The 24,014-nt window shown below is 45.2% G+C and overlaps 1 protein-coding gene across 2 annotated transcripts in view; it reads left to right on the top strand.

Annotated features, from left to right (window-relative positions):
* The window catches only part of SUSD4 (sushi domain containing 4), a 140,740-nt gene that overhangs the window by 92,771 nt on the left and 23,955 nt on the right, over positions 1–24,014 (top strand). For both annotated transcript variants that reach the window (XM_023203671.1, XM_023203672.1), the window contains exons 4-5: positions 737–910; positions 4,624–4,812. In XM_023203671.1, the coding sequence (XP_023059439.1) occupies positions 737–910; positions 4,624–4,812 (363 nt within the window). The remainder of the gene's footprint in view (positions 1–736; positions 911–4,623; positions 4,813–24,014) is intronic.

Below are 24,014 nucleotides of genomic sequence, written 5' to 3'. Positions count from 1 at the left end.
TTGCTGCATGGCATGGGCTCCTCATTCCTCCACTGGCGTTCTCCTCCCCCAGCCCCCAGCCTTGCCTCTTCTCCTCCTGTACACGTACCTTTAGCTCTTACTCCATTTTTAGGAGGCAGTATAGTGGCTTGCTCTGAGCCTTTGTGAGATTGGCAATAGCATGTGCTGCTCTATTTGTTATCTCTTTTAAAACAGATAAGGTGGACAGGAAATGCTAATGGCAAGCACAGCTGCAGCTCAAACCCTGTGCTGTTTTGCAAAGCACATTTTCTTATCAGGCTCAGGGCCAGGACCCATAGACAGAGGTGGCATGGCTGGGCAGCTGTGAGACTAGCCCATCAGGCCACACTGTGTTCTGTTCTGTTCACAAACACAGTAAGTATGTAACCAGATAGTTCCGGCTAATCCTCAACACTTCTCTTTCTTCACTTATTTCCAAAATTGTTCATAAGATCAGCTGTACGGTTTGAAGTGTCACAGGCAGGAAGTAAAGTTCCTTTTGTGGTTGGATTCCCACGCCCTGGGTCTCTCTTTCTGAGCCACCTTCTCATGACTCCCATGAAGCCAGCTCTTCTGCTTGTCATTGGCACCTGAGCCCAGTGACAAATGAGGTACCTTTTATCAGATTGCTGTGTAGGTTGAGACCAAGTCTGAAAATAAGAGCTTTCTCGTGAAGCTGTGAACCACAACCGTTTTAAAATTCCAAAAATAATGTGTACCTTTTACAAAATTGCAGATTGCCGTATCCCTCAAATTGAAGATGCTGAGATTCATAACAAGACGTATAGATATGGAGAGAAGCTAATCATCACTTGTCATGAAGGATTCAAGATCCGGTACCCCGACCTATACAATATGTTTTCATTATGTCGCGATGATGGAACGTGGAATAATCTGCCCATCTGTCAAGGTACAGAACTGATGCTCCAGTTCTCAGCTGGACTGTTCTTCTCTTGGACTGTATTGTAGACTGTGTACACGTTTATCTAATAAAGTGATAGCGATGATAGGGGAAATAAACAAAGCCATCTACCCACATGGATCCAGTTGCATCTTTACTACAAGTGCCAAAGCTCTGTTCTTAGACTCTCCATCACCACTCCTTGTAGCTTGCTCAGCTCCATACGCCCAGTTTTAAAGGATAAACAGGAAACACCTTGTTCCTTGGAATGTTGGATGTCTCCTTTACTCCAAAATATCAAAAGTAGTTTAAGAATCAGGAGACTTGTAACTGGGCTGCTAACACAATGAGGAACTATTATATATTTAATGGAAATAACAGAGCATTTATACTTATGTCAACAGTCGTGAAAATATAGTTAAAGCCAATCTTAAACAGAGGCTGTTTTCTCTTAATAGTGTTTATATATATATATAATGCATGAAGAGCAGAAAAATTATCAAATTCAAATTTCATCCAAACAACCTGGTGAATATTTATTCCTTTGCATTTTTTAAATTTGCCTGGGCCACCATAGGGGGCCCTGTTTGTGAAAATAAGCCCTCAAGTTCAGAGTAATTCTGATTTTATTTTTTGACGTGTGACTTTGACCAAAGAACCAAGAAGGCAATGCATAATTCATAATTTGAGGGAGAAGGAGAGCAATCTCATTTGCTCCAAAAGCACCGGCGTGCTCAAGCTGAGATGAATGTTAACTTTGTGCTTGGAAATCACAGCTGGCAGACTCTGATATTGCTTTGGGTGCCCTGTTCTTGGAAATAAATAGTTTCCTTACATGAGAGCTTAAGAGTCATGACCCCTTGAAGGAAGAGAGGCTTGAGCATCAGAAGGACGAAAGCAGCCCAGACCATCACACTCCCCTGGTCTCTCCCAGGAACTGGCGGTGTTGCTGAGCATGTTCTCTGCTGCATTTTTAAAGGAGACATGATTTATTTACATTTTCAGATGTCTACAAAACAAGCAGCTGACTGTTAAGTTGGGCTACTTATTCAAACAAACTTTATTACCTGCTGATGCGTTTCATTCCTCCGACACGATCAGAGTGATGGCCAGGAAAACCACCCCAGACTGCAGCCACTTCTTCCCTTCCTGTTTTCCACATAACCTTTTGCTCTCCCATCCTTTCTGTTTCCTTTTCTGTCACTTAAATACAGGATACTCCTTTAGGAGTTATTTTTTCCCCAGTGATTAAAAAAAGAAATACCCTATGTTGGTGTGCCTCTCAAAGTGTCATTTTGAGGCTTTAGACCCAGGCTTTCCTATTGCTCTTTCTGGCCACTGTTGCCCCACTCCACCTCCCCTTCCTCAAATCCCAGTCAAGACATAGCTTTTTTAGGTCTGCAACAACAGAGCCAGTCAGTTACCCTGAAGAGGTATGCTTCTTCAAACGACGCAAGCCCTGCCCACCTCTCCCTCCTCCTCAGAGGCCTCTGTCCCACAGATGGTGGTGGGTGCCCTGGCCTGTGCCCTACCCTCTAGTGTACCCCATGCCTTGCTGCACAGAAAGATAGGTCCTGCCTGCTGGAGCTGCCACTGCTCCAGTGTTGCTCACTGGCTGCTTGCCTGGCACACCATAGGAAATGAGGAACTGAGGTTGCTTTGGACAGCCTGACACCCCTCTGAGCCCCCAGGGGCAATATAATTGGCCCTAAGAGTGACATTTCATTCTCTCACTTTTATTTGCACCTATATATCCAGGAGCTAAAGCCTGAGGAGGCCTCTCTCTATTATCTAGAAGTGCAAATGGAAATTACATTGAACTATTGAGTTGAAGCCAGTTTTCGACTGTTATATTTAGGACAGGCTGTCTCTAACCAAGAGTGAGCATATCTTTCCTTCTCCTCTGATTAACTGCACGAATTATAACCCCACTCTGAGTCAGAGTTAGTTTTTATTTGAGAGAAACCAGCTATCTGTGTGGGTAGTTTAGAACTACAATTCCCTCCTAGGAAGAAGAGCGAGCACAATCATTTGTGCCAACTCATTTGAACTACACTTGAGGGTTCTAGGGTGCTCACTTGTTCACGTTAATGTGCTTCTCTTTTTTTCCTCAATTATTGAGTCTGTTTATTCCTGATCCCCAACTTCCTCCCCACCACATAAACACACATACGCTTCACTTTTACTATGAACATTGTCAGTTTTCAGCTCAAAAAAACAATAATAATCTAAGGTTATGGGACTGTCTACAAAGATGGCTGAGCTCCATACCTTTTAGGGTATGGTGCATCCCAAATGTTGGCCAGTTCAAAGCTATGATCTCCTTGGTCTGCAGAGCCCCATGGCCCCAGGACACAGCAGTACAGGATTAGCACTGCCCAACCCCGACAGTGAGTGCCTCAAATTCTGCACCCGCCTCACCCTCACCTGCTCTGATGCACAGACACCATATACTGGGGTTTCAACCAAAGCAATCTGCTGAGAGATCCCTTCAAGATACTTACAATGTCCAACAAAGTCAGCTTAGGAGAAGGGTTCAGTCATCTGCTGCTGTGCATGGGACACATACAATCTGTATCTGGTGACTTGGAAGGGAAAGTGGGCATTTTCATTATACATTATTTACTTCACACACAATTAGTTCTCTCCTGGATGAACACCAGCTCTACAGTGTCATTATTTCCTCCAGTGAAATTGCTGAAGCAGTAAGAAATGCCCTGATCACAGGGGATGCCACACACAATAGAATTCTCTGCCACCAGGAGTGTTCTGCTGGGCTGCACAGACTTCAGGGCAAACAGGCTGCTTAGTGTTCCACAGAAGGAGTGTGGGATCCAGGTCCCACTTGCACGCTGATTGCACACAGCATGCTGTGCTCGATGCACAGACTCAGGACAACAGTGGTTCTGAGTGTGGTCCCGAGACTGGCAGTGGCGGCAGCAGCAGCAGTGCCTGGATGTTGGCAGTGCGGTTGTCAGGCTCCCTCTGCCCCAGACCTGCTGAAACAGAAGCTCTGCAGGTGGGCCCAGCAGCCTGTGTCTAACAAGCCCTCTGGATCATTCTTGAGTTTGAGAACTACTACACTGTGGGATTCCTCATCTATTTTATATAAAACACAACTGGATTTTCAGAAATTTAAGGCCACCATCTCAGGCATATTTCTGTCCCCAAATCCACTTTAGTGGCATTGAGTTTGGAACCTAAGCTTCCCAAGCTGCCCTCACCACCACTGAAACTATTGGTGGTGTCTGTGTCTCTTTCCTCTTACAGCACCTCGGTGGTTCTCAACCTGCCCGGCACATCAGGGTTACTTGGGGAGCTTTCAAAAAAGATAATGATCCCCAGGCTCTCCTCAGAGCCTGGGCATGGGGCCCGGGCACTGGTGTTTTGTAAAAGCTTCTCAGGTGATGCTGAAATGCAGTCAGAGCCAGAACACGCGGCCTGAGGGTGTACAACCCACAGTCAGACACTCACCACCTTCCCTCCATCCATCTTAGCTACTCCTCTGACCCTCTCAGTGCCATTTGCAAATAGCAGAGCAAATACCTACATGATAATTAGAATAAGGAACCTGAGCATTTGAGACCAAGGTGCTTCATTCTTCAGAGGTGGTGCCATTTTAACAGTGGGGGAATCCTAAAAAGTTCCAGCGTTCGGTGTGACTTTTCGATGTACAGAGATGACAGAGTGGAATCTTTCCCATTTTCTTTCACCTTGCACAGGCTGCCTGAGACCTCTAGCCTCTACTAATGGCTATGTGAACATCTCCGAGTTCCAGACCTCCTTCCCAGTGGGGACTGTGATCTCCTATCGCTGCTTTCCCGGATTTAAACTCGATGGATCTGCGTATCTTGAGTGCTTACACAACCTTATCTGGTCGTCCAGCCCACCCCGGTGCCTTGCTCTGGAAGGTAACACATCTTATTCTTTCAGAAGTTGTATTTTGTATTATTACAGTGAGGAAGAAGATCAATAGGAGGAAGAGCTGCGAATTATGATCAGCAATAACTTTTCTTCTCTGCGTACATCTTTCTCACCTTTGTCCAGAGCAGAGATCAGCTGCCATGCAGCCATACTTACAATTAGACATAAAACTTGCTTCCCTCATCCTTAGGCTTAAAGAGGAGAGCAGATAAAAGAAAAAGTTGTGAGCATCAGAGGTTAAATTACAAAATATTGCAAAGTTAAATGAAATGTCTTCAAAAATTAATTTTCTCTACACCAAATGAAAACAGATTGTATCATGTCATTAATCTCACCCCTCATTTTATTGTTGTGTCGATGTTTCTTCCATATTTCCATGCACTTTATAGCTTAGCTGTAAATGTTTTGCTGCAAGCACACCCTTGGATGCCTGAAAGCAAGAGCTTTTTTCCTCCCTGTTTTTGTTAAATCTGTTTGACTATAGATTGTGATTCACTAAAGACCACTAATCAGTAGTATGAAGTAGTAAGGAGAACGGGGCTTCCATTGGCAGAGTCAAGGCAGTGTCTGTAGGGGAAAAGTCCATAAACATTTCTGCTAGGCAAATTGGATATGCTGGTTCAACTCTTGCTTTAACTCAGATCTTGAAAGTATGCCTGAGGAGAACAAACACCACTGTGTTTCTTGGCATCTGAGTATAGTGGGTAGGAGGGGTCTATATGGGGAAAGGAAAAAAGTGAAGAAACCTCTAATCAGGAGCCCCTTCAAAGCCTATTTGCAGCCTTGTTTGGGAAACAAAGCAAAACAACGGAATATGGAAGCAAATGAGTTCTTACAAGTTTACAGCATCTCTACAAGTGTGCACCTTTGTCTGGGAGGAAGTCAGGGCAGGACATGTGTCATGGAGGATGACTATTGCTCAGAAGGATCAGAGACAGCCTCTCTAGGGATGTGGAGTGGGGTTGGCTGGAGCCATGGAATCTCTTTGGAGAAGGGTGGGGGAAGGAGGGCAGGGAGCGAGAAGGCCAGCCCTTCCCGTTGGTTTTGTCATACTCTGAGACTGGTCATTAGAACTCCCCTCACTCCACTTCCCACCCATCCCAAATCCCCCAGGGAATCGGAGCCTAGCCTAGAGATGCCAGATAAAATGTAGGATACACAGGTAAATTTGAATTTCAGATAAACAAATAATGTTTTAATATGAGCGTGTCACAAATATTACATGGGACATACTTAGTATAAAAAATTATTCTTTGCTTATCTGAAATTCAAATATATTTATAACTGAGTGTCTTGAATTTTGTTTCCTAAATCTGGTCACCCTAGCCTCAAGGGACAAGGTCATCCCTTTTGCTTCCAGTGGGAATAGCCTTCCTGTTGTCTGGATGCTGCTGGTAGGCCGTGGACCTCTGATGGAAGGGGCTCTTCCCTAGTTCTGGAGGCTTCTCCCAGCTCAGATAACCAGACAGAGAGGGCCCTTTAAAGGTACCGTCATTATGATTTTATCAATTTGAAATGCTTGTTTTCAAATCTTTTCAAATTTGGTTTAAATGTGTTCCAAGCAGTCAGGTTCCGATAAGCTTTATTTTGGGGTTTGAAAAGCAGTCTTTATGGAGCCTAGAGAATATGATTGGGTAGGCATAAAACAAAATCTAAGGTTATAAACAGGGAGCTGAGAATGGCTTCGGGTTGAAAATGAGTCTTCTGGTCTAACATGTCCCCTTTCCTCTGCCATCCTCCACTATGGATAGATGGGAAAACCCTGGCTGACAGCTGCCTGTGCCAGGAAGGCCACTTAGTGCCTTTTTTCCCTAGGGTTTTTGTTTTTTAAATAAGGTTTACATCTCCATTTTCAATAGACATCCCTTTAAATTATCTGATGGCATTTGTTGGTGAGCGCTTTCAATGCAACACCGGCTAAAGGTACAAAGCGGTGATTCTAAACTGAGAGGCACAGAGGGGACTAAAGGATTATTTTTTTCAAGACTTGATAGCAACTGGGTTAAATTAAGCAGTGGGTTAAACTAATAGGTAAGGATTCATGAGAAAGTTATCCAGATGTACCTGGAGGTTGGCATTTCTCTCATTCTCACTTTGTGTATCATCTTTTTAAAAGACGTTGCCTTATTTATGCAATATTGTCATAGGGTATTTAACATAGATGAACTGTCACAAGGGGATCGACCCTTTTCGTAGATCACCCACACTTTTAACTCCTCATCTTTCTGTCTTCCTAAGCACACGATTTGCACAATTTGATTTTTCTTGATGACACAGTGAAAATTATTGCACTGGGCTGTGGAATTATGATGTCTAAGGGGCTTTTGAATATATTAGAACTCTCTGACCCCTGCAGTAATGGTGTGGACAGTTGTGCTGTGGAAGTCTTTCTGTTTGAGTTTTCTGTCCCTTTCCCATTCCTCTTTCACTATCAATCCATCAGCTGTCAGTTTGCCTGTCACACTCAGGGTACCTGTCGCTGCAGCTGTCCCTCACCCCCAATTTCTTTTCTAACCTGCTGTAAGCCAGGAGAAAGGTTCACCAGGCTCATCATGGAGGGAGCGTAGCATATCAATTACCAGTGCAGGATGACCTCGGATGGACTGGCTTCACATCCTGGCATCCTACTTAATCACTTCACCTGGGGCAAGTCACATAGCCTCTCTCAGCCTCCATTTCTTCCTCTGTAAAATGGGGGTGATGAGTCCCACTTGCCTTGTGGGACTGGGAAGAGTCAGTGAGATAATAAATCTACCCATTTAATGAAGCGCCCAGCCCATAGTATGTGGTCAATCACTTGTCCATTGTTATTAATGCACTTAGAGTTTTATATAAAGTCACAATAAATAAGAGAGAATCTAGCATGACTCTCTGTGAATACGGTGTCCAGGCTTTTAGACATGTACATTGTCACACGATTTTGGTGGTTCACGTGCTATTTTGGTTACTTGCATATTCTTAGCTGTGTCTATGTAAGATGACTCTCAGATACCAAGAGAAAATACTGAACAATAAAAACGGCCACCATTAATTTTGAGAGCTTACTACATAGGTGTCAGGCTACTACTCAAAGTGTTTGACACAGTGTCTCCTTTAATCCTCTTAATGCCATTTGCAAGCAGGTACTACTAACCCTCTTTAGCCGCTGAGTCAACCCAGCCTTCTAAAGGTTCAGTAACTTGCTCAAAGTCACACAGCTAGGAAGAGGGGGAGCTGGGACTGTAGCATGGATCTTTGTCACTTCAAAGCTCATGTTCTTAATCACCAAGGTACATTGTCTATTTAACATGTTCTGATTACAATCTAACAGGGGGAAAGCAATTTGATACTTTTATAGGCATTTTCTTAAAGCAAAAAAAATACAATAATTATTGCATAGGAAAGAATTTGTCTTTCTAGTTTTGTTATCATCTCTGAGAAATCCCAGCAGCAGGGGGAGGCTCTGCTGCCCCCTGGATAGCCGCAGGCTCTTACTGCTGCCGCCCCACAGTGCCTGTTAGTCTCCCACATGGCCATGGAATCCCCCTGCAACCAGTGAGCCAGGCAGATGCTGTTGGCCTCCTTTTACAGATGAGGAGACGACCCCTTGGAGAATGCCATGACTTGTCCCGACCCTCCAACTGTTGGTGTGTGCTCTCTGCCACACGGCACCTCCTCTCCCTAGAGGAGTGGAGAGCACTTTGTGAGGGTCAATGTTTGAGTGACACCTGTCACACTCACGTGTCAACAATCTCATAGTTGATACCTGGCTTCATGAAGGAGTTGATAATTTGGAAGGAAACGCTTTGGCAGCCTCACCAAAGGTGGCAAGAGTTCCGAAGCCCAGTACGAAGGTGTGGGTTGCATGTTTTAAGGCCTGCGGTATTGCACTGATGGATAGTGGGAAGATTCTGGAGCATATATGGGTCCCTATTGCTGTGTTGTCAGATAAAACACACAAAATTTCAAAGCATTGAACCAGAATGATGGCCATAATGTTTTAAAAGCAATGACTGTATAAAATCGGAGTTGGAAGGAGCTTTGTGTGTCCCTGTGTGCCCCGTCTTGCTGTGGGCCTGTGCGCTTTGCCTCGTCTATGTGTATCTTAGTGCTTTCCACTCTCGGGTTCTCTTCCTCCCCGAGGCCCTCACCTCCGTCTTTCTCTTTCATGTGCATGCACAGACACACACACACTGAATGCAAGAAATCTTCAAAAAGCAAAAAAGCTCTGACAATAAATGTGGGGAATTTCTCATTGTTAAGTGCTAAGAACTCAGTTTGTGTTGTCACCAGTGATCGTTGAACACCTGCTAGGCTCAGAGCAACACCAAATTGGGCACTGGGGAATTACAAAGAAAGGAAAGGACATAATTCCTTACTTTGAAGAGTTTACAGTCTAGAGGGAGAAGAAGATGACTAAGTCCATTTCCTAGAGAATAACATCGTTACAGATGGCAGCCACGTACACACACAGCTACTTTTACCAAGGGGCACGTGGGGGCTTCTGCATTTGGAAAGGGTAGAAGGGCAGTTTCAGGGGGTGATATCACAGTTGTAAAATGAAATTTTCTACCCAGGGATTTATGGCATTTTTGTTTATTTTCCCCAGAGACCAAATCATAGCATGTTTCTGTCTCTTCTGTCTCCATTTGAGCCTTGGGGAAAGAGAAAGGTCTGAACGTCTCACTCCTAGGGAAGGATTGTGCATATTGAAGCACAGCGGAGCTCATTGGTGTAGACGCAGCCTGCCCTAGCATGTGTGAGAGGCTCCAGCCCAGTGGTTTGAAGGGTGGGAGTATGGAAGGATATTGAGGAGCATAACAATAAGTAAGTGAACCAACCATGTAGCACATAGTTGCAGGGACGGACGCAGACACACACGGGAAGTCTAGGAAGAAGAGTCACTAACTGCCCAGAATCCCCTGGACACTGTGTGCTTGGGGTTGTGAGGGCTGCTGGTTATAAGCGGTTGCAAGAAAGGGCTCTTCTCTACAGGGGATAGGACCACCCACAGCCCGTTAGTATCTGGAACATTCTCTTCACATTCAGGTTTTCAAACAGCCTGGAAACAGCACGGAGGTGCCGGGTATCCAGTTATAGAAATCTCTGGGGGCAGCTCTTTCAACAGCAGAGATCACAGCACTGTGCCTCTTTGAGGCAGATTGCAAGGATCAGAAGAACAGATGATGGCAAGGGTCAGAAGAACATGATGGAAGCAAAAACTTAGAATTTGGGGTCCTTAATTGTAGCTGCCACCCACTTAAAGATTCCTGTTTCTCTAAGTGCTAAATTAGAGGACTTCGGATCCTGGATCCTTTATCCAGAAGTCCTCCCTTCAACAACTCTCTAGATAAAAAGATGGAATCAAATTTAGAAAGGACCAATCAAACATTTAGGGATATTAGAGTTTAAAAAGAAAGAAACCAAAATCAGTGGTATATACCATTTCACATAAGTGCCTCTGAGGTGTATGGATTCATTCAGTCAACATTTTTATGCCTATATGCTGAGTATTTTGCAAGATCCAGTGCAAATAGTGGCAAACGAGTTGTGCAAAGTCTCTGCCCCCCTGGGGCTCACATAGCATGTGTTGCTATTCCTGAAATTGCACTCTCCACCCAGGCAGAGCTAGGTTCTAAATATTCCATTTGTAAGTTATCCAGGGCCTCCCGTGGTAGAGAAGATTGTTACCTACACTGAAGGCCACCTAGGAGTTCTAAAGCAAGGTCTCCATGGTTTCGAAAGAACTGGCAGGGTCAGGCTGCTGAGTCACTCTTTGCTGTGTGGGGTTGGCTCTGAGACGTGATGCCTGGTCTGCTTTCAGAAGGCAGCCAGGTTTTCAGAGAAAGCAGTGAGCATGGTCCCAGAGACCCCAGGGAGTCTTGTCTGCTTGTTTGTTTGCTTTTCCCCAAATAGGGGAATAAATCACTCTAGGATCTGCAGGTACCTAAGGTTTCATTTGTAATGACTTGGGCGGTGGCTTCCCTGATGCTGACATTTTCAAAAGACTTTTTCAGCCTCGTGTCTGGCATTTCTCCCAGGAACAAGTAAACCTGACCCCATTGGAAGCCAAACATCTGAAAGTTTGGGTTTTCAAATCTGCCCAGTCCCCAAATCCAAGTGATTCCCCCCAGCCCCATTCATCTCAGAGCCCACATAGACAGAGATGGAGTTTTCATCAGACAGCGTCCAATTCAATCACAGGGAATGCGGCAGTGTGATTTCCTAAGAACCTACAAATGCCCAGGAGTCCTTTTAGCTCTGTATCCTTTTGTAAGAAAAGGAGGAAAAATAAGAAACTGAAGAACCTTGTTTGGCCAAATGTGAAATGACTTGAAAGATTCCAATTTGGGATCAAAACTCAAAGCCAGCTTGGATGTGGAGGGCTCCCAGCTCTCAAGCTACATTTGCAGTGTACTTTGTTCCTGAGTCAAAACACGTTCAGCTATAAGAGGCGCCTGGTATAAGAAGCGCCTGAAGTGATTTCTCCCTCCAGGAATCCTGCCGTCACTCAGAAGTGCCTCAGAACTTCAAAGTGAATCCTGTGTAGGGAACAGGAAAGACACAGCAGAGAATCCGGGCCTCCTTGGATGACAGAGCCTACCCTGCTGCTGGAGGCAGGCTGCAGGGGACACTCAAAGGGGATGTGATGAGGGCCCACCCTGGGACAGGCCGCTCCCATTTTACTAATGGAAACTTCAGACATAAAGAGGAGTCCACACCATTCCCAATAAGGTCGTCAATTACTGTTCGTGATGAGGCCCAGTGTCACCTTGGTCACTTCCCCAGACCCGAGTCAGGGACACTCTGTTCTCCCTATGGTGTTCCTATCTTCCTCCTGCCACCTGTCCCCAAGCAAGTGGGGGAGATGCAGGGTCACTCAGCTCCCTGCCTGGTGATCCACAATAAGAAAGCGTGGGCTCGGGTCCATCCTTTGATGAACTTGAAACTATTCTGCATCGGATTTGAAGCAGCACATGGGAAATGACAGAAGAAAAGTCATATTGGGGATTTCATGCCACTGATTTTGAATTACTGGTCATAGGATACAGAGCTTAGACATCACCAATTTCCCTTTCTCCTAAGCCAACCTGCCATACCCCAGTGTATCCTCGTAGAGATGAATGGAAAGTGCCAGAGAGTGGCGGGCTTGGCCACAGTGGTAGCCTGGGAGAACCAGTCAAGGTCCCGCATCCACCCTGGGCTCTGGCACCATCAGGCTGCCTTGAGTAGGGAAGGCCCATGCCACTTGCTCTTCACTCCCTTCCTTTCCTATGGTTTTTTTTTTTTTTTTTTTTAATTGTAAAAATGTTTTTGTAGAGACTTGGTCTCACTTTGTTGCCCAGGCTGGTCTCAAACTCCTGGCCTCAAGCAATCCTCCCACCTCGGCCTCCCAATGTGCTGGGACTACAGGCATGAACCACTGCACCCAGCCCCTCATCTACATCCTTGAATAGGGAGAAATAATATTTCAAATTTCTTCCTTCTGTGAACAGCTGACTCCAGGGCAGAAAACGCCTTGTTCCTCCCTGCACTCCTAGCCCTGGCACATGCTTTATATTCTACAAATTGCAACTGTTATAACTAAAATTTCTTTTGATTAATTTGACATTTTTGGATGCCTACTCTATGCCAAGCACCCTGCGGGTAGTTTATTTGACGATCTCTCCCCTAACAACAGTCACGAGAAGCAAGTGTGGCGCCAGCCTATAGATGAGGAAACTGAGGTTCAGACAGCTCTGCTGCTCCTTCCCCAAGGTCACTCTGTCCATAGCAACCTGGCCCCTGTGCCTCCTGAGCCTACACCTTCTACTGACACTACTCTTCTAGCCCTTCTAAGACCCAGACTACCTGCTGGCAATTTTGATCTAGGTTCTAATCCTAGCTGTGTCCATTTCCTCAGATAGAATGGAAAGGCATTGGAAGGGTTGATCGTAGAAGCTCCTTCCTGGTGGTCACATTCTTTGATTCTGCTCTTAACCAGAACTCACACTGTTCCCAGAGAGGCTGCCCTGTCCCTGGCTGGCTCTGGAAGGCAGGTGGGAAAATGAAGGGGAGAGGTGCTAGGAGAGCTTCTCCCCCTGACGCTGGCTAACAGAGTTTCCCTGAAACTCACGTTTATATAGTCAGCCTGTGAGCCTGGAGCCATCTGCAGGAGGGAAGTGGCAGGAAAGGAAGAGATGTGTGTTGAGGGTCATCTTGGTAGCAGGCGCTTCACCTGCTATCTTTAGTCGGCCTCTAGACAACTCCAGGTATTACTGTCCTCTCTTTTCAGATAGGAAGCAGGCCTGGTCACACCCCCCTGCCTTAGGGAGTAGGCTGCAGAGCCCAGATTCTAAACCAGCCCTGACCTGACTCCTGGCTGTGCTTTCTCCTGTGCTGCACTGCCTTCCGTGGGAGCGACCAGCCCGGCCGCCTGAGTAATCTGCACAGCCACCCACTGATGACTTCTTTTCCATTCGTGTTCTCAGGAACCTGAATTTTTATCATGTAAAAGGTTTTGGAGGAGGGAGAGGGAAATACCATGTGATCTGCCCCAAGCTACACTGTATACAATGGTGAGCGATGGGGGAATTTTCCTTTCTTCCTTCCCTCCCTCCCTCCTTCCCAGGTAAGGCTCTGGTGCCAACCAGGGATGTACAATGTGCCAAGTGGCCATTGCTATTAGAGGTTCAAGTCTTGTGCACTTCTCTGTAAATGATAATAGCAGTGACCACCTGGACACTGAATACCCACTCAGCCTCCCACGGTTCTGAATAAACCCGCTGGCCAGAGGCGTGGTCTCGATTAGCCTCTCCTGGGCCCTCAAGCTCCCTGCAGACTTATCCGTGATCCTGCCAGCAGCTGGACCCAGCATAAAATGTAACTGGCAAAAAAGGAAGAAAAGGGCAGCAAATGCCTTTTTTACTTGATATAGCAGGGGAACTTCTTTCCATGGGACAGTAGAGGGAGGGCTTCTGATTTATCTGCTTGTCCTAGGCTCTGCCCTTCCCTCAGCTCCTCTAGCTAATACAAGGTTAGGTAATGCTTGGCCAGGGGTCCTGGAATATAAGGCTCTAAGGCCCTGGGAGTTCCCTGGGAAGCCCCAGGTAACTTTGATCCAGGCTCCCCCGGCCCCAGTGGCTCTGTTTTATATATTTACATATTATGTTCTCACTCAAGATTTGTTTGAAGGAAGAGTTTGCTGGCATGAAATATGAAAATCATACATCAGGTTCTGCCTCCTTAGGAACTTGAGACCAGAGCAATGAAATGATTGGCTTGGGTCACACAAACCTCCCACTGCCCATCTCTTTAGACTCCCAGCCTTCAAGGATGTAAGTAGATGGCTAATTTATAATCCTAATTAGGAATCCGGCTTACATCAGTCAAAGTCTTCTGGGATTTTTAGATCTTATTCTCAAAAACAAAAGAATCTTCAGTTCTCTTTGAAGATAAATGTGCGTTCCCTGGGCCTAGGAAAGAGAAAATCTCAGGCCCTTTCCCTCATGTGTTTCTCCCTGTCTGAAACAAACAGAGGTCCCTTTGTGAACTGAAAATGAATTCTGCAACCTGGGCACATACGTTAGCACGTACCATCCCCTTTTGCCATTTTGTTCCCTGGCGGTGAAAATCCCTGTGTCTGGTGCTGTTTGTATTACCATCACCTTGCCTGTGACCCTGGTGGGTGTTTTATTAGAGGGAAATGCAAAATAGCAAGCAATCCTGTTAATTTATTGTTCACCAGCAATAGTAAATTATTCTAATATCGTTTCCATGTACTGTTCATATATTACAGCAGAGTGATTACCAGAAAATAGCTGCTTGCATGCCATACAGCATTCTCAAGGATCACTGTGCTTAATTTTCTCTTCTTTTACAATAAGCAATTGCCACTGTAGCTTCTTCCTCTTCTTGGTCACACATCTCTCTTGTACTCAAGATAGATTGTGCCATGGCATAAGAAGCTTCATTATTCTTTTTTTTTTTTTTATATCAAATCCAGAAACACTGATCTTTTTGTCTTAAGAAAACCAAGAGACATTATTCCTTTTCTTCAAGTAGATCCAAGTTCTCAGGCATTCCTGCTGTTACTTTTTAGTCTGTTTTTCTCTTGCGTTTTCTGATTCCCAACATGATCGATGGTCCTCATCTTCTCTCTCCGAATCTGCTGTTCACTAGCTTAAGCCCCTTGGCAGGCTCCTGCCTCAGCACCTTGCTTTCCTTTTAGCCTTGGTGGAAACACAACCATTAACCCTTTGTCTCTCCTGGACTCCTTAAATTATCTCTCTCTCTCTTTTTTAATCTCTTGTAAGTGCAGAGATCTAGACTGAGGTCAAAGGAAGAAGAGAGGTGATTCTTCTCCCACCAAAGGGGAAAGAAAGCTGAAAGCTTCATTCGTTTGAACTACTTCTGCAAAATCAAGAAATGAAGAGAACACACAAGGGAGGACTCAGATAATCCCCTCTCCCCACCATTCAGAGATGGGATCTCACCAGGCTCAAGCCCAACTGCACCCAAGCCCCCATCCCTTGGTTCTCACCTGGGCAGGTAGCCTGTTCCGGGGCCTGCATGAGCCTGGAAGGCTTCCCTGTTTGGAGCAGGGGATGGGGAACATGTCCCTTTCTTTCACTGGGTTCACAGTTCTCACCAAAATATAATCCTCCTTTGCCCTGTAATCCCCTCCTATTTTTGCACACCCACAGACGTGCAAGCTGAGCTTTTTTATTTTGTGATGCTTAAATGTCAGGTCACTGAAGGAAGTGCAGAGCTAAGCAACAGCAAAGCTATGACCAGGGGTATGAGCCTCTAGCTTGTGCCACGAGCGTGACTTCATTATGCTCAGAAAATAGATGACCGGTATAAATGGGAGAGTCTCAGTGTTTGTCCTTAAACTCTAGAGTACCTTCTCCATTCCTGCTCCAGGCAGGATTTATTTCTTTCTTTCCTCTCTGGGAAGTAAGATGACTTGTATTTCATAGTAATAAGACCTCTTGCAATCAGGTGGAACACAGAAGGTAATAAATCCCTTCAGTCACTTCAGGGGCCTTTTTCAGGCTGGGATTCACTTGGCAATATTCGGCGGGTTGTTTGGAGTTATTCCCTTTCTTCCTTCTCCACCCCAGTTCCCACCCCCATCTCCACTTTCCTTCATAAACCATTGCCGTAATTCCCTGCCTTTTTTCTCCCAAATTAATTAGACATTTGGAGTGATGGGTGGGTAAGATAGTCATACCTTTCTATTCCCATCTTTTTGTCTCATGTCATTCAATTTTTTTCATAGAAATGGTAACCATCATGCCTACGTTCACGATCATTTTCTTTTTTTGTACTGAAGGAAGTTTTTGTTGTTTTTGCCTTAGGTTCTGTAAAAAGATAATGCTGGACTCTAAACTGTGCCCACATTCCTCTAAAGTTAGAGTGTGCAGAGAGGACAGTGCCTTCATCCCATGGCACATCTTTTGTGGCTTCTGAAGAAAAGTCTGGGACTTTGTTTACATTCTGGCTGGTTTGTTCTTTGGTGGATGAGAACCTAATGCATTTTCTTTTTCTTTTTTCTTTTTTTTTCTTTTTTTTGGAAATGGAGCCTCACTCTGTCTCACCCAGGCTGGAGTGCAGTGGTGTGATCTCAGCTCACTGTAACCTCCGCCTCCCGGGTTCAAGTGATTCTCCTGTCTCAGCCTCCCAAGTAGCTGGTACTACAGGCTGCACTGCCATACCTGGCTAATTTTGTATTTTTAATACAGATGGGGTTTTTTACCATGGTAGCCAGGCTGGTCTCAAATTCCTGACCTCAGGCGATCCACCCGCCTTGGCCTCCCAAAGTGCTGGAATTACAGGCATGAGCCTCTGCACCCGGCCCCTAATGTATTTTCTAACCCCGTCTTCTCCATTCCTAGGAAGGGATTTCACTGGTCCAAGCCTTAAAAAGGGGAAGCATGACTGGAGTTAAAATAAAAAATAAAATTTTTAAAAAGCCAATTATATTGAAATTCAGATTTTAAAACTAGTCCTTAGTTCAAGCTATCGCAAGTAAACACCTGTGCTTACGTCATCAGTCTGTATTTTCATACTGTAAGTATATTATTCTGATGGAAATTATTTTGAATTGGGAAGAAAAGTTCATTTGTAGGAAGCTGGGAAGCCAAGAATTCTATAGCCAACCATGACTAAAGCAGCATGCGAGAGGGACCTTTGCCTACCATTCTACTTGACATTTTTAAAGACTCTGTGGCCCTTGGAGTTACCTGTGGGGGACTCTACTGTCCCCGGAGCATAAGGATGCCCAGTCTGTTTTCTGCTGCTGCCTTATTCCTTGGCATTCAATGGCTTGTCACCACTTCACTCCAGCCTCTGCCTCGGTCATCACATGGAGTTCTCCCCTGGTGTCTGTGTCTTCACATGGCCGTGTGTCTCGCCTCTTCTTCTTATAAGGACACAAGTTGATATGTTTTGGATGTTGTTTCCTCCACATCTCATGTTGACATTTGATTCTGGAGTTGGAGGTGTGGCCTGGTGAGAGGTGACTGGATCATGGGAGTGGATCCCTCATGAAGGGCTTAGTGCCATCCCCTTGGTGATGAGTGAGTTCTTGCTCTGAGTTCACATGAAATCTGGTTGTTTAAAATCATGTGGCATTCCCCCCCGTGTCTGGAACGCACTCTTGCCATGTGACACGCCTGTTCTTCTTTGCCTTCCGCCATGATTATAAGCTTCCTGAAGCCTGTGCCAGAAACAGATGATAGAGCCATGCTGCTACAGCCTGCAGAACCATGAGCCAATTACACTTCTTTTCTTTATAAATTACCCAGTCTTGGGTATTATATTATAGCAACACAATTAACAGAATAACCTAACAGTCATATTGGATTAAGGGCCCTCCCTACTATAATGTAACCTCATCTTAATTTAATTACATCTGCAGTTACCCTATTTCCAAATAAGCCCGCATTCACAGGTACCAGGATTTCAACATAAGAATCTGGGGGGTACCCAATTTGATCCACTGCAAATGCTCTCCCTGCCTTAGCTTTGGAAGAAGCAAACTCCCTTCCATCTTCCTTCTAGTTCTTGCTCCCAGGTTTAAAGGACTATCTTTGAATCTTCCCAAACCCCAGTTGGCCAGCATCCTTTGGCCTGCCCACAGCACTTTCCTGAGCTAACCTTACCTCTCGCCCAGTACGCCGCACCTTGCTTATACTAGCTGAGCCAAACAGAGGCTTCCCTGTATCTGTCAGGGTTCCTCCAGCTCTCTTTTCCTCTACCTCTGGAGGCCTCAGGCTTTTCCGAACTCTAGTCCCATTGTGCATAATACATGTCTTAGCAGATAATGAAATCATTGCTCTTACACTTGGCTCTTGGGAGGCACTATGCTCCCTTTCTCCTGTGCTCGCTTAAAACCCCATGGCATGACTCAGTGAGAGATGGCAGCTTTGGAGTCAGCAGCACATAAGGTCCAGTCCCAGCTCGCTATTAGTTTACTAGATGACCTTGAGCAAATAACTTCACCTTTCTCAGCCTCAATTCCCTTATCTTTGCAAATGAGGCAATAGTAACACCTGCTCTGCAAAATTGTTGTTAGGATTGAGTGAAATAGTGTGCATATGTTGCCTCACAGTAGGTTCTTGTGAAATGTCATTACTGCTCGCATTTCATCTCACTGGCCTGTAATGTAGCTAGTAATAGCTGTCTCTTTTTATTGAGCATTTACTTTTGTGCCAGGCACTTTGTGCTTGCTGATTTACAGGTATTGTTTCTAATTCTTATAAATTTCCTGCAATGTAGATATTACTATTTCTGTTGACAGATGTTGGAAACCAAAGCTCAGAAAGAACATGAAAATAAAATGAATGAAAATGAAAATAAGATGAAAAAGTAAAATGCCCAAGGTCATGGCCACTAAGTGAGCCAGGATTTAAACCCAGGAAGGTGCACCTTTGCACTCTTGCACCTTTGCACTAGAGGCAGTGCAAAGCTGCCTCTCTAGAATCTCTCATTAATCCACTGATTTTCTTATGTTTTCTTAGCCTGTCCTTTCTCACATTCTTACCCTCACACTTTCTCCTATTCTGTTCTCCTAGCTGACTTTTCCCTTTCTTCCTCTCTTTTCACTGTCCATGTCTTCTAAGCCAGTGTTTCTTAAATTTGTTCAGATGTTAGAAAAGCATAGTGCATTTCACAGAATAGCATGAGTTTTTTGTTTTTTGCAGAACACTAAGAAATACTGATAAAATTCTATCATGTAAACCTTAGAATTACCTTTGCTAGTGGAAAATGTGGCTATTTTCTATGGATAATATAGAACTTATAGAACTAACTATAATATAGAACCCATAAGTGCATACACACATACACTCAAGCACAGCTAGGAACAAAGCATGACCAATTGCTTCCTACTCTTCTTAACGCACTACTCAATTATGTATTTCCTCATCTGTTAGGACTTGCTAATAGATAAGAATGAGAAGGCACTAAGAATTTTCCTAAAAATCTATGGGAGGAAAACTGGAGGCTCAGAAAATTGAATACATGAATGTATGTGTGTCTGTGTGGCACTTTGGTCCATTTTGTGGATATACTAGTACATTTAACTTCAGTGTCATCTCTGATAATCGAAGGGTTTGCTAATTGCAGAGAGGGTCAGAAATGATCCACTGTAAATGCTCCCTTACCGGTGGGCTTCCTAGGTTACATGGTGGGACACACACTCCATTTTAATCTTGTTCCCCTGATTTCCTTCCCTTACAAAAAATTCAGTTGCCCCAATTACCTTTAGGAGTCCTGACTGTAGGGGGATCATGTATTGGAAAGGTTCACAGACGTCAAAACACTCTGACGCCACGGATGTCTTGTGATTTATTTTCACCTTGTGGTGGTGAAGACTGACCTTAGTGTAGCCATCGGGGCTCCCATTAATGCAAAGAAAGCAAGCAACCTCATCAGAACACAGAAACATGTGTCAGCTTTTGATTTTGGTACCAGCCATTCCCAGCTGCTGCCAGAAGAAATCACGGGTTTACACCTGCTCCCTCACCTGTGTGCTCCTCTGTGGCTTCCTTGTGGCTTCGAAACCAGGCACGCTTCAGATTTCTTATGTGAAGCTATTTTTTTTTTTTCACTGAAGTTTCACAGTTGTCATCACATGCATTTTGTATTCCTTCAGGGACATCCTAAAGTAGTGACTCAGAGGTGGAAAGCAGGTGAGAGCCCCTCCCTCAGCACTGCTGGGTACTATTGATCTTAAATTTGATCTGTCAGCACATCTCTGAACGGGTAAACACCATGCTCCATCCCGCTCGGAAACAAGCAAAGCCCTAGCCTCATCATCATTGGCTTCCTTCAGTAGACACATGTATTGGCCTTCTGTGTTGTACAACAAAACAAAAGTGGAAAATGTAATGTGCCGTATAATGTTTATTGATTTTCCCTGAGCTAAAAGCAAAGTTTCAGATGTAGCCTTGGAGATGGCCAGGACTTTGGTACGGAGGGTTCCGTGCAACTTCCTGGAATCATTATCCAAATTTAGGTCGGACTGGGAACGGCTGGTGCAATGATAGTTTTGATGATTAGAATTCAGCAGAACTCCTGAAGGGAGAGGTTGGGTGGTTCTGTACAATATGGGAGCAGAGTCCCTGTCCTCCTGTTACCTCTCAGAGCCGCATAGACAACATGCTGGGCTGTCTTGAGACAATGCCTTTGCACTCAGTATACAGGATCGCTGGCTTTCCTGCCACTTCTCCACGCTCTTCAAGGCCAACTTGAGACTTGACACTGTAGCATGAAGAGTCAGCTTTACCACTGAGCGCAGCTACACAGTTTCCTCATGATCTGGAACAGCACTTCCCAAACTGCACTGTGCATGTGAATCACCTGGGAATCTTGCTGAAACAAAGTTTCTGATTCAGTAGGTGTTGCTATAGAGTACCAATTTCTGATAAGCACTTAGCTGATCCCAAAATGGACAGTCCCTGGACTGCAATTCATAGAGCAAGAGTCCCGTGAAAGGTGAAGACCCAGACCAGATACCATGACAATTTAATTTGCAAACTGGCTCCACCATCCATCCTCAGCACGTAGGGGATGGAGGACGTCCCCTGACCATTGCAGCTGTGGGGGCAGTGCTTCTCAACTTTGTCTACCCGTCAGAATCACCCTGGGGCTTTAAGACCTATCCAAGCCCAGGACCCACTTCAGACCAATTAGGCAAAGCTCCCCAGGTGATTCTGTGCAGCCAGGGTTGAGGAAGCAGTGGCTTAAGTCATTATTACACTCTTCAAATGCAGCACTAACATGGCAGAAGGAGGTGAGTGTGGCAGTAATAATAGCAACAAACATCTGGAGTGTGCATGTTTTGCTGTTTCACAAAGCAGATTCACATCTGTTATTTCTTCCTTATACCAACTGTATATGGTAGACTGCTGCTGTAAGAAGGTTACCAAAAAGGGGTGATGGCTCACAAAATGGAAGTTTATTTTCACGTAGTGGCATTGAGTGAATATTGATCCACCAGTGCCTCCTCACCCAGTCATTCAGGGGACAGTGGAAGCTCTGCTGGCTTCAAGGTAGGCTTCTGAGGTCCCCTAGGAGGGATCATCTCCTTTCTAGGCAGGCAGAAGCATGGAAGGGCTTCATGGATCAAGCCTGAAAGTAGTAGTTATCATTTCTCCTCATATTCCATTGGCTAGAACTTAGAGAAACAAGGGACAGTGGGCAGCATGGGCCAGCTGGGTGCCCGTGGAACATGGATTATGGTGAGCAGCCAGCAGCCTCTTTGCCAGCTGTGTGGGGTAGATGTGAATGCACAGACTAACGGGGCAAGTCTTTCCTACATGAAGAACACCCAGGGGGCTGTATGGACCTTTGGAAGAAGTAAGAATGAAAATACCCAGTCAAAGCATCTGGGTTCAGTGGCGCAGAAGGGTTTAGTAGGTTAAAATATTCTACAATACTACATTAGTATTCATTCATTGTACATTCTAAATATCCATTTAGTAGGTTAAAATATTCTACATTCATCTGCCTCCCCCTGACCCCTGCCCTGGAATTATTTGTATGGATAGTTAGAAGGCACACAGACTGGTTTTAAGCCTCATTTTATTATTTTACATGCAGTGAAACATATACATGGGTTAAGGACTGTGATAAGTGATACACAGTTCTCAACTCAGCCTCCCTCCCACTTCTGAGCGGTGGCCTTGCCTCACACTTCATTCGGAAAAGGGGAGAGGGCAGCTTATTCATGTCTCCACCACCCTGGCCACTGATCTGCTGGGGCCTGTGTCCAGCACTCATGCTTCCCTCCAGCCCCTCCTACGCCTGTCAAAGGCCAGCCCCTCCTTCCACTCATGTGGAAGATCACATCTTTCTCTTCCTGAAAGACTGCTCTCCTGCCTGGATTACCAACCTTGTACCCTGTATTGAACCACTCCTGCCAACGTCTTAACAAGATCAAGAGCTCTGGGGTGGGGGCGGGGCTCTCCCTGGGCCCTCTGGCCTCTGCTTTACTGCTTCCCTGCAGCAAACTTCTCTAAAGAGTCACCTAAGGTTGCCCTCCTCTTTTACTCCCCAACTCACTGCAGAATGGCTTCCCCTCTGCCACTCTATCGAAGCTGCTTTTCTTAGGGTCTCTACTGACTCCCCTATGGCCAAATCCAATGGCCACTCTTCGTTTTCCATCCTTCTCAGCTTGTGAGGATCCACTCCCTCTTCCTTGAGACAGTCTTCCCTCACGGCTTCTGTGATGCACCCCAGTCTCCTCTGCCATCTCTTTCATCCCTGTAGGGTGTCTCAGCGTTTTGACTGGGTCTGCCCTCTCCCACATGTGAGTGCATGCAGTCCCATGGCTGTAAAGATTATTTCTATGCTTGTGATTTCTGAGTTCTGCATTTATCCCAGACTCTTTCTCTGGCTGCCTAACTGACCTGGATGACTTTCCCACTGGAAGCTCAAACACGACCAGTGCAAAACCAAGCTCTGTACCACTCCCTTGCCATGAAACAAATAAACCCAATAGAAACCTAGCATAGTCAGTAGTACCACAATTGAGCCAGGTCAGAAATCGGGGAGTTATCCTTGATTCTTTTTCTCCTAGCCCCCTAATCACCAAGCCCTATTGTAGAAACAGAGGAAGGACATTTGAGTCACTCTTCTTCCCACCACATTGGCTGTCACTGTCCTGGTCTGGGCCACCATCATCTCTCCAGGCATGGCAGCTGTGTCCTGGCAGTCCTGCCATGTCTATCCCTGCTCTCCAACAGCCTGTTTTCCACCAGCTAGCTTTTAAAAAATATACTAGTCCCCACTCTTTGCGGTGTCCCTTCACACTATGATAAAATCCCGACTGCTTGCTGTGGTGCCATGCAGCTGCACACACACTGTGTGTGCCTGCCTCCCCTCCCTCACGCTGTGCAGCCCTCTGTCTCCTGCACACTCAGCCACCATCCAGGCCTCTCTTCAGTGCCTCCAGCCCACCTTCACATGTGCCATCCCCTCTGCCAGGCATGTCCTCCTCCAGCACTTCCTGGACCAAGTCCTTCCTAGTCTTTATGCATCATGCATTCCTGTATGCATTTATGATTGGATGAGGGTCTCTCATCTCTGTAGTGAAGGAACTAGTGGTTTGGTTATTGTTTTCCAATACGTTGTAGACCAATAATACACAATAAAAACAGATTCTAGATAAAAAGACAAACACATAATACAAGTCCCATTTTTAACTATCAGATTCAACTGTAGTCAAATTGCATTATTTAAATGCAATTTAGTTATTGAAAATATCTATCAAAATAGAAATTGAAAACACATGGATGTTGTGACAAGGTCAAATTGATTTCTCGATTTATTTGTCATGGATTTGTAGCCAACAGTTGGTATACCAATAGGGTGCACCAGTGGTCTGTGGACCCCACTGTGAATAGGGCTGTTCTAGATTTCAGTTTAAAAGTCATCTATTTAGGGGCTTTCCTGGACAGCTCATCTAAAGCAGAGTCTTGCACACACACCTAATGCTGTTAGTCTCTCTTCTGGACCTCCTATTGGTCTCCAGTGTGGCACAGAGAATTTGTGATTAGATGTAACGTGAGCAGTTTCTTATCTTGAAATCAGTCTGTTGCTTAGCTGATGAGTAATTTCTTCCACCTCTCTGACCACCCATATTCCCTGTTGAAGGTACTTTGGGCACCTGTCTATGGTTGTGGGGAAAGAGCAATTCCATACCACCCTCCATCAGAAA

Source organism: Piliocolobus tephrosceles, chromosome 1 (genome assembly GCF_002776525.5).
Source record: "Piliocolobus tephrosceles isolate RC106 chromosome 1, ASM277652v3, whole genome shotgun sequence".
In the NCBI taxonomy this organism is placed as follows: Eukaryota; Metazoa; Chordata; class Mammalia; order Primates; family Cercopithecidae; genus Piliocolobus; species Piliocolobus tephrosceles.
Note: the sequence above shows the minus strand (reverse complement) of the source record. Positions and strands in the feature narration are given on the sequence as shown.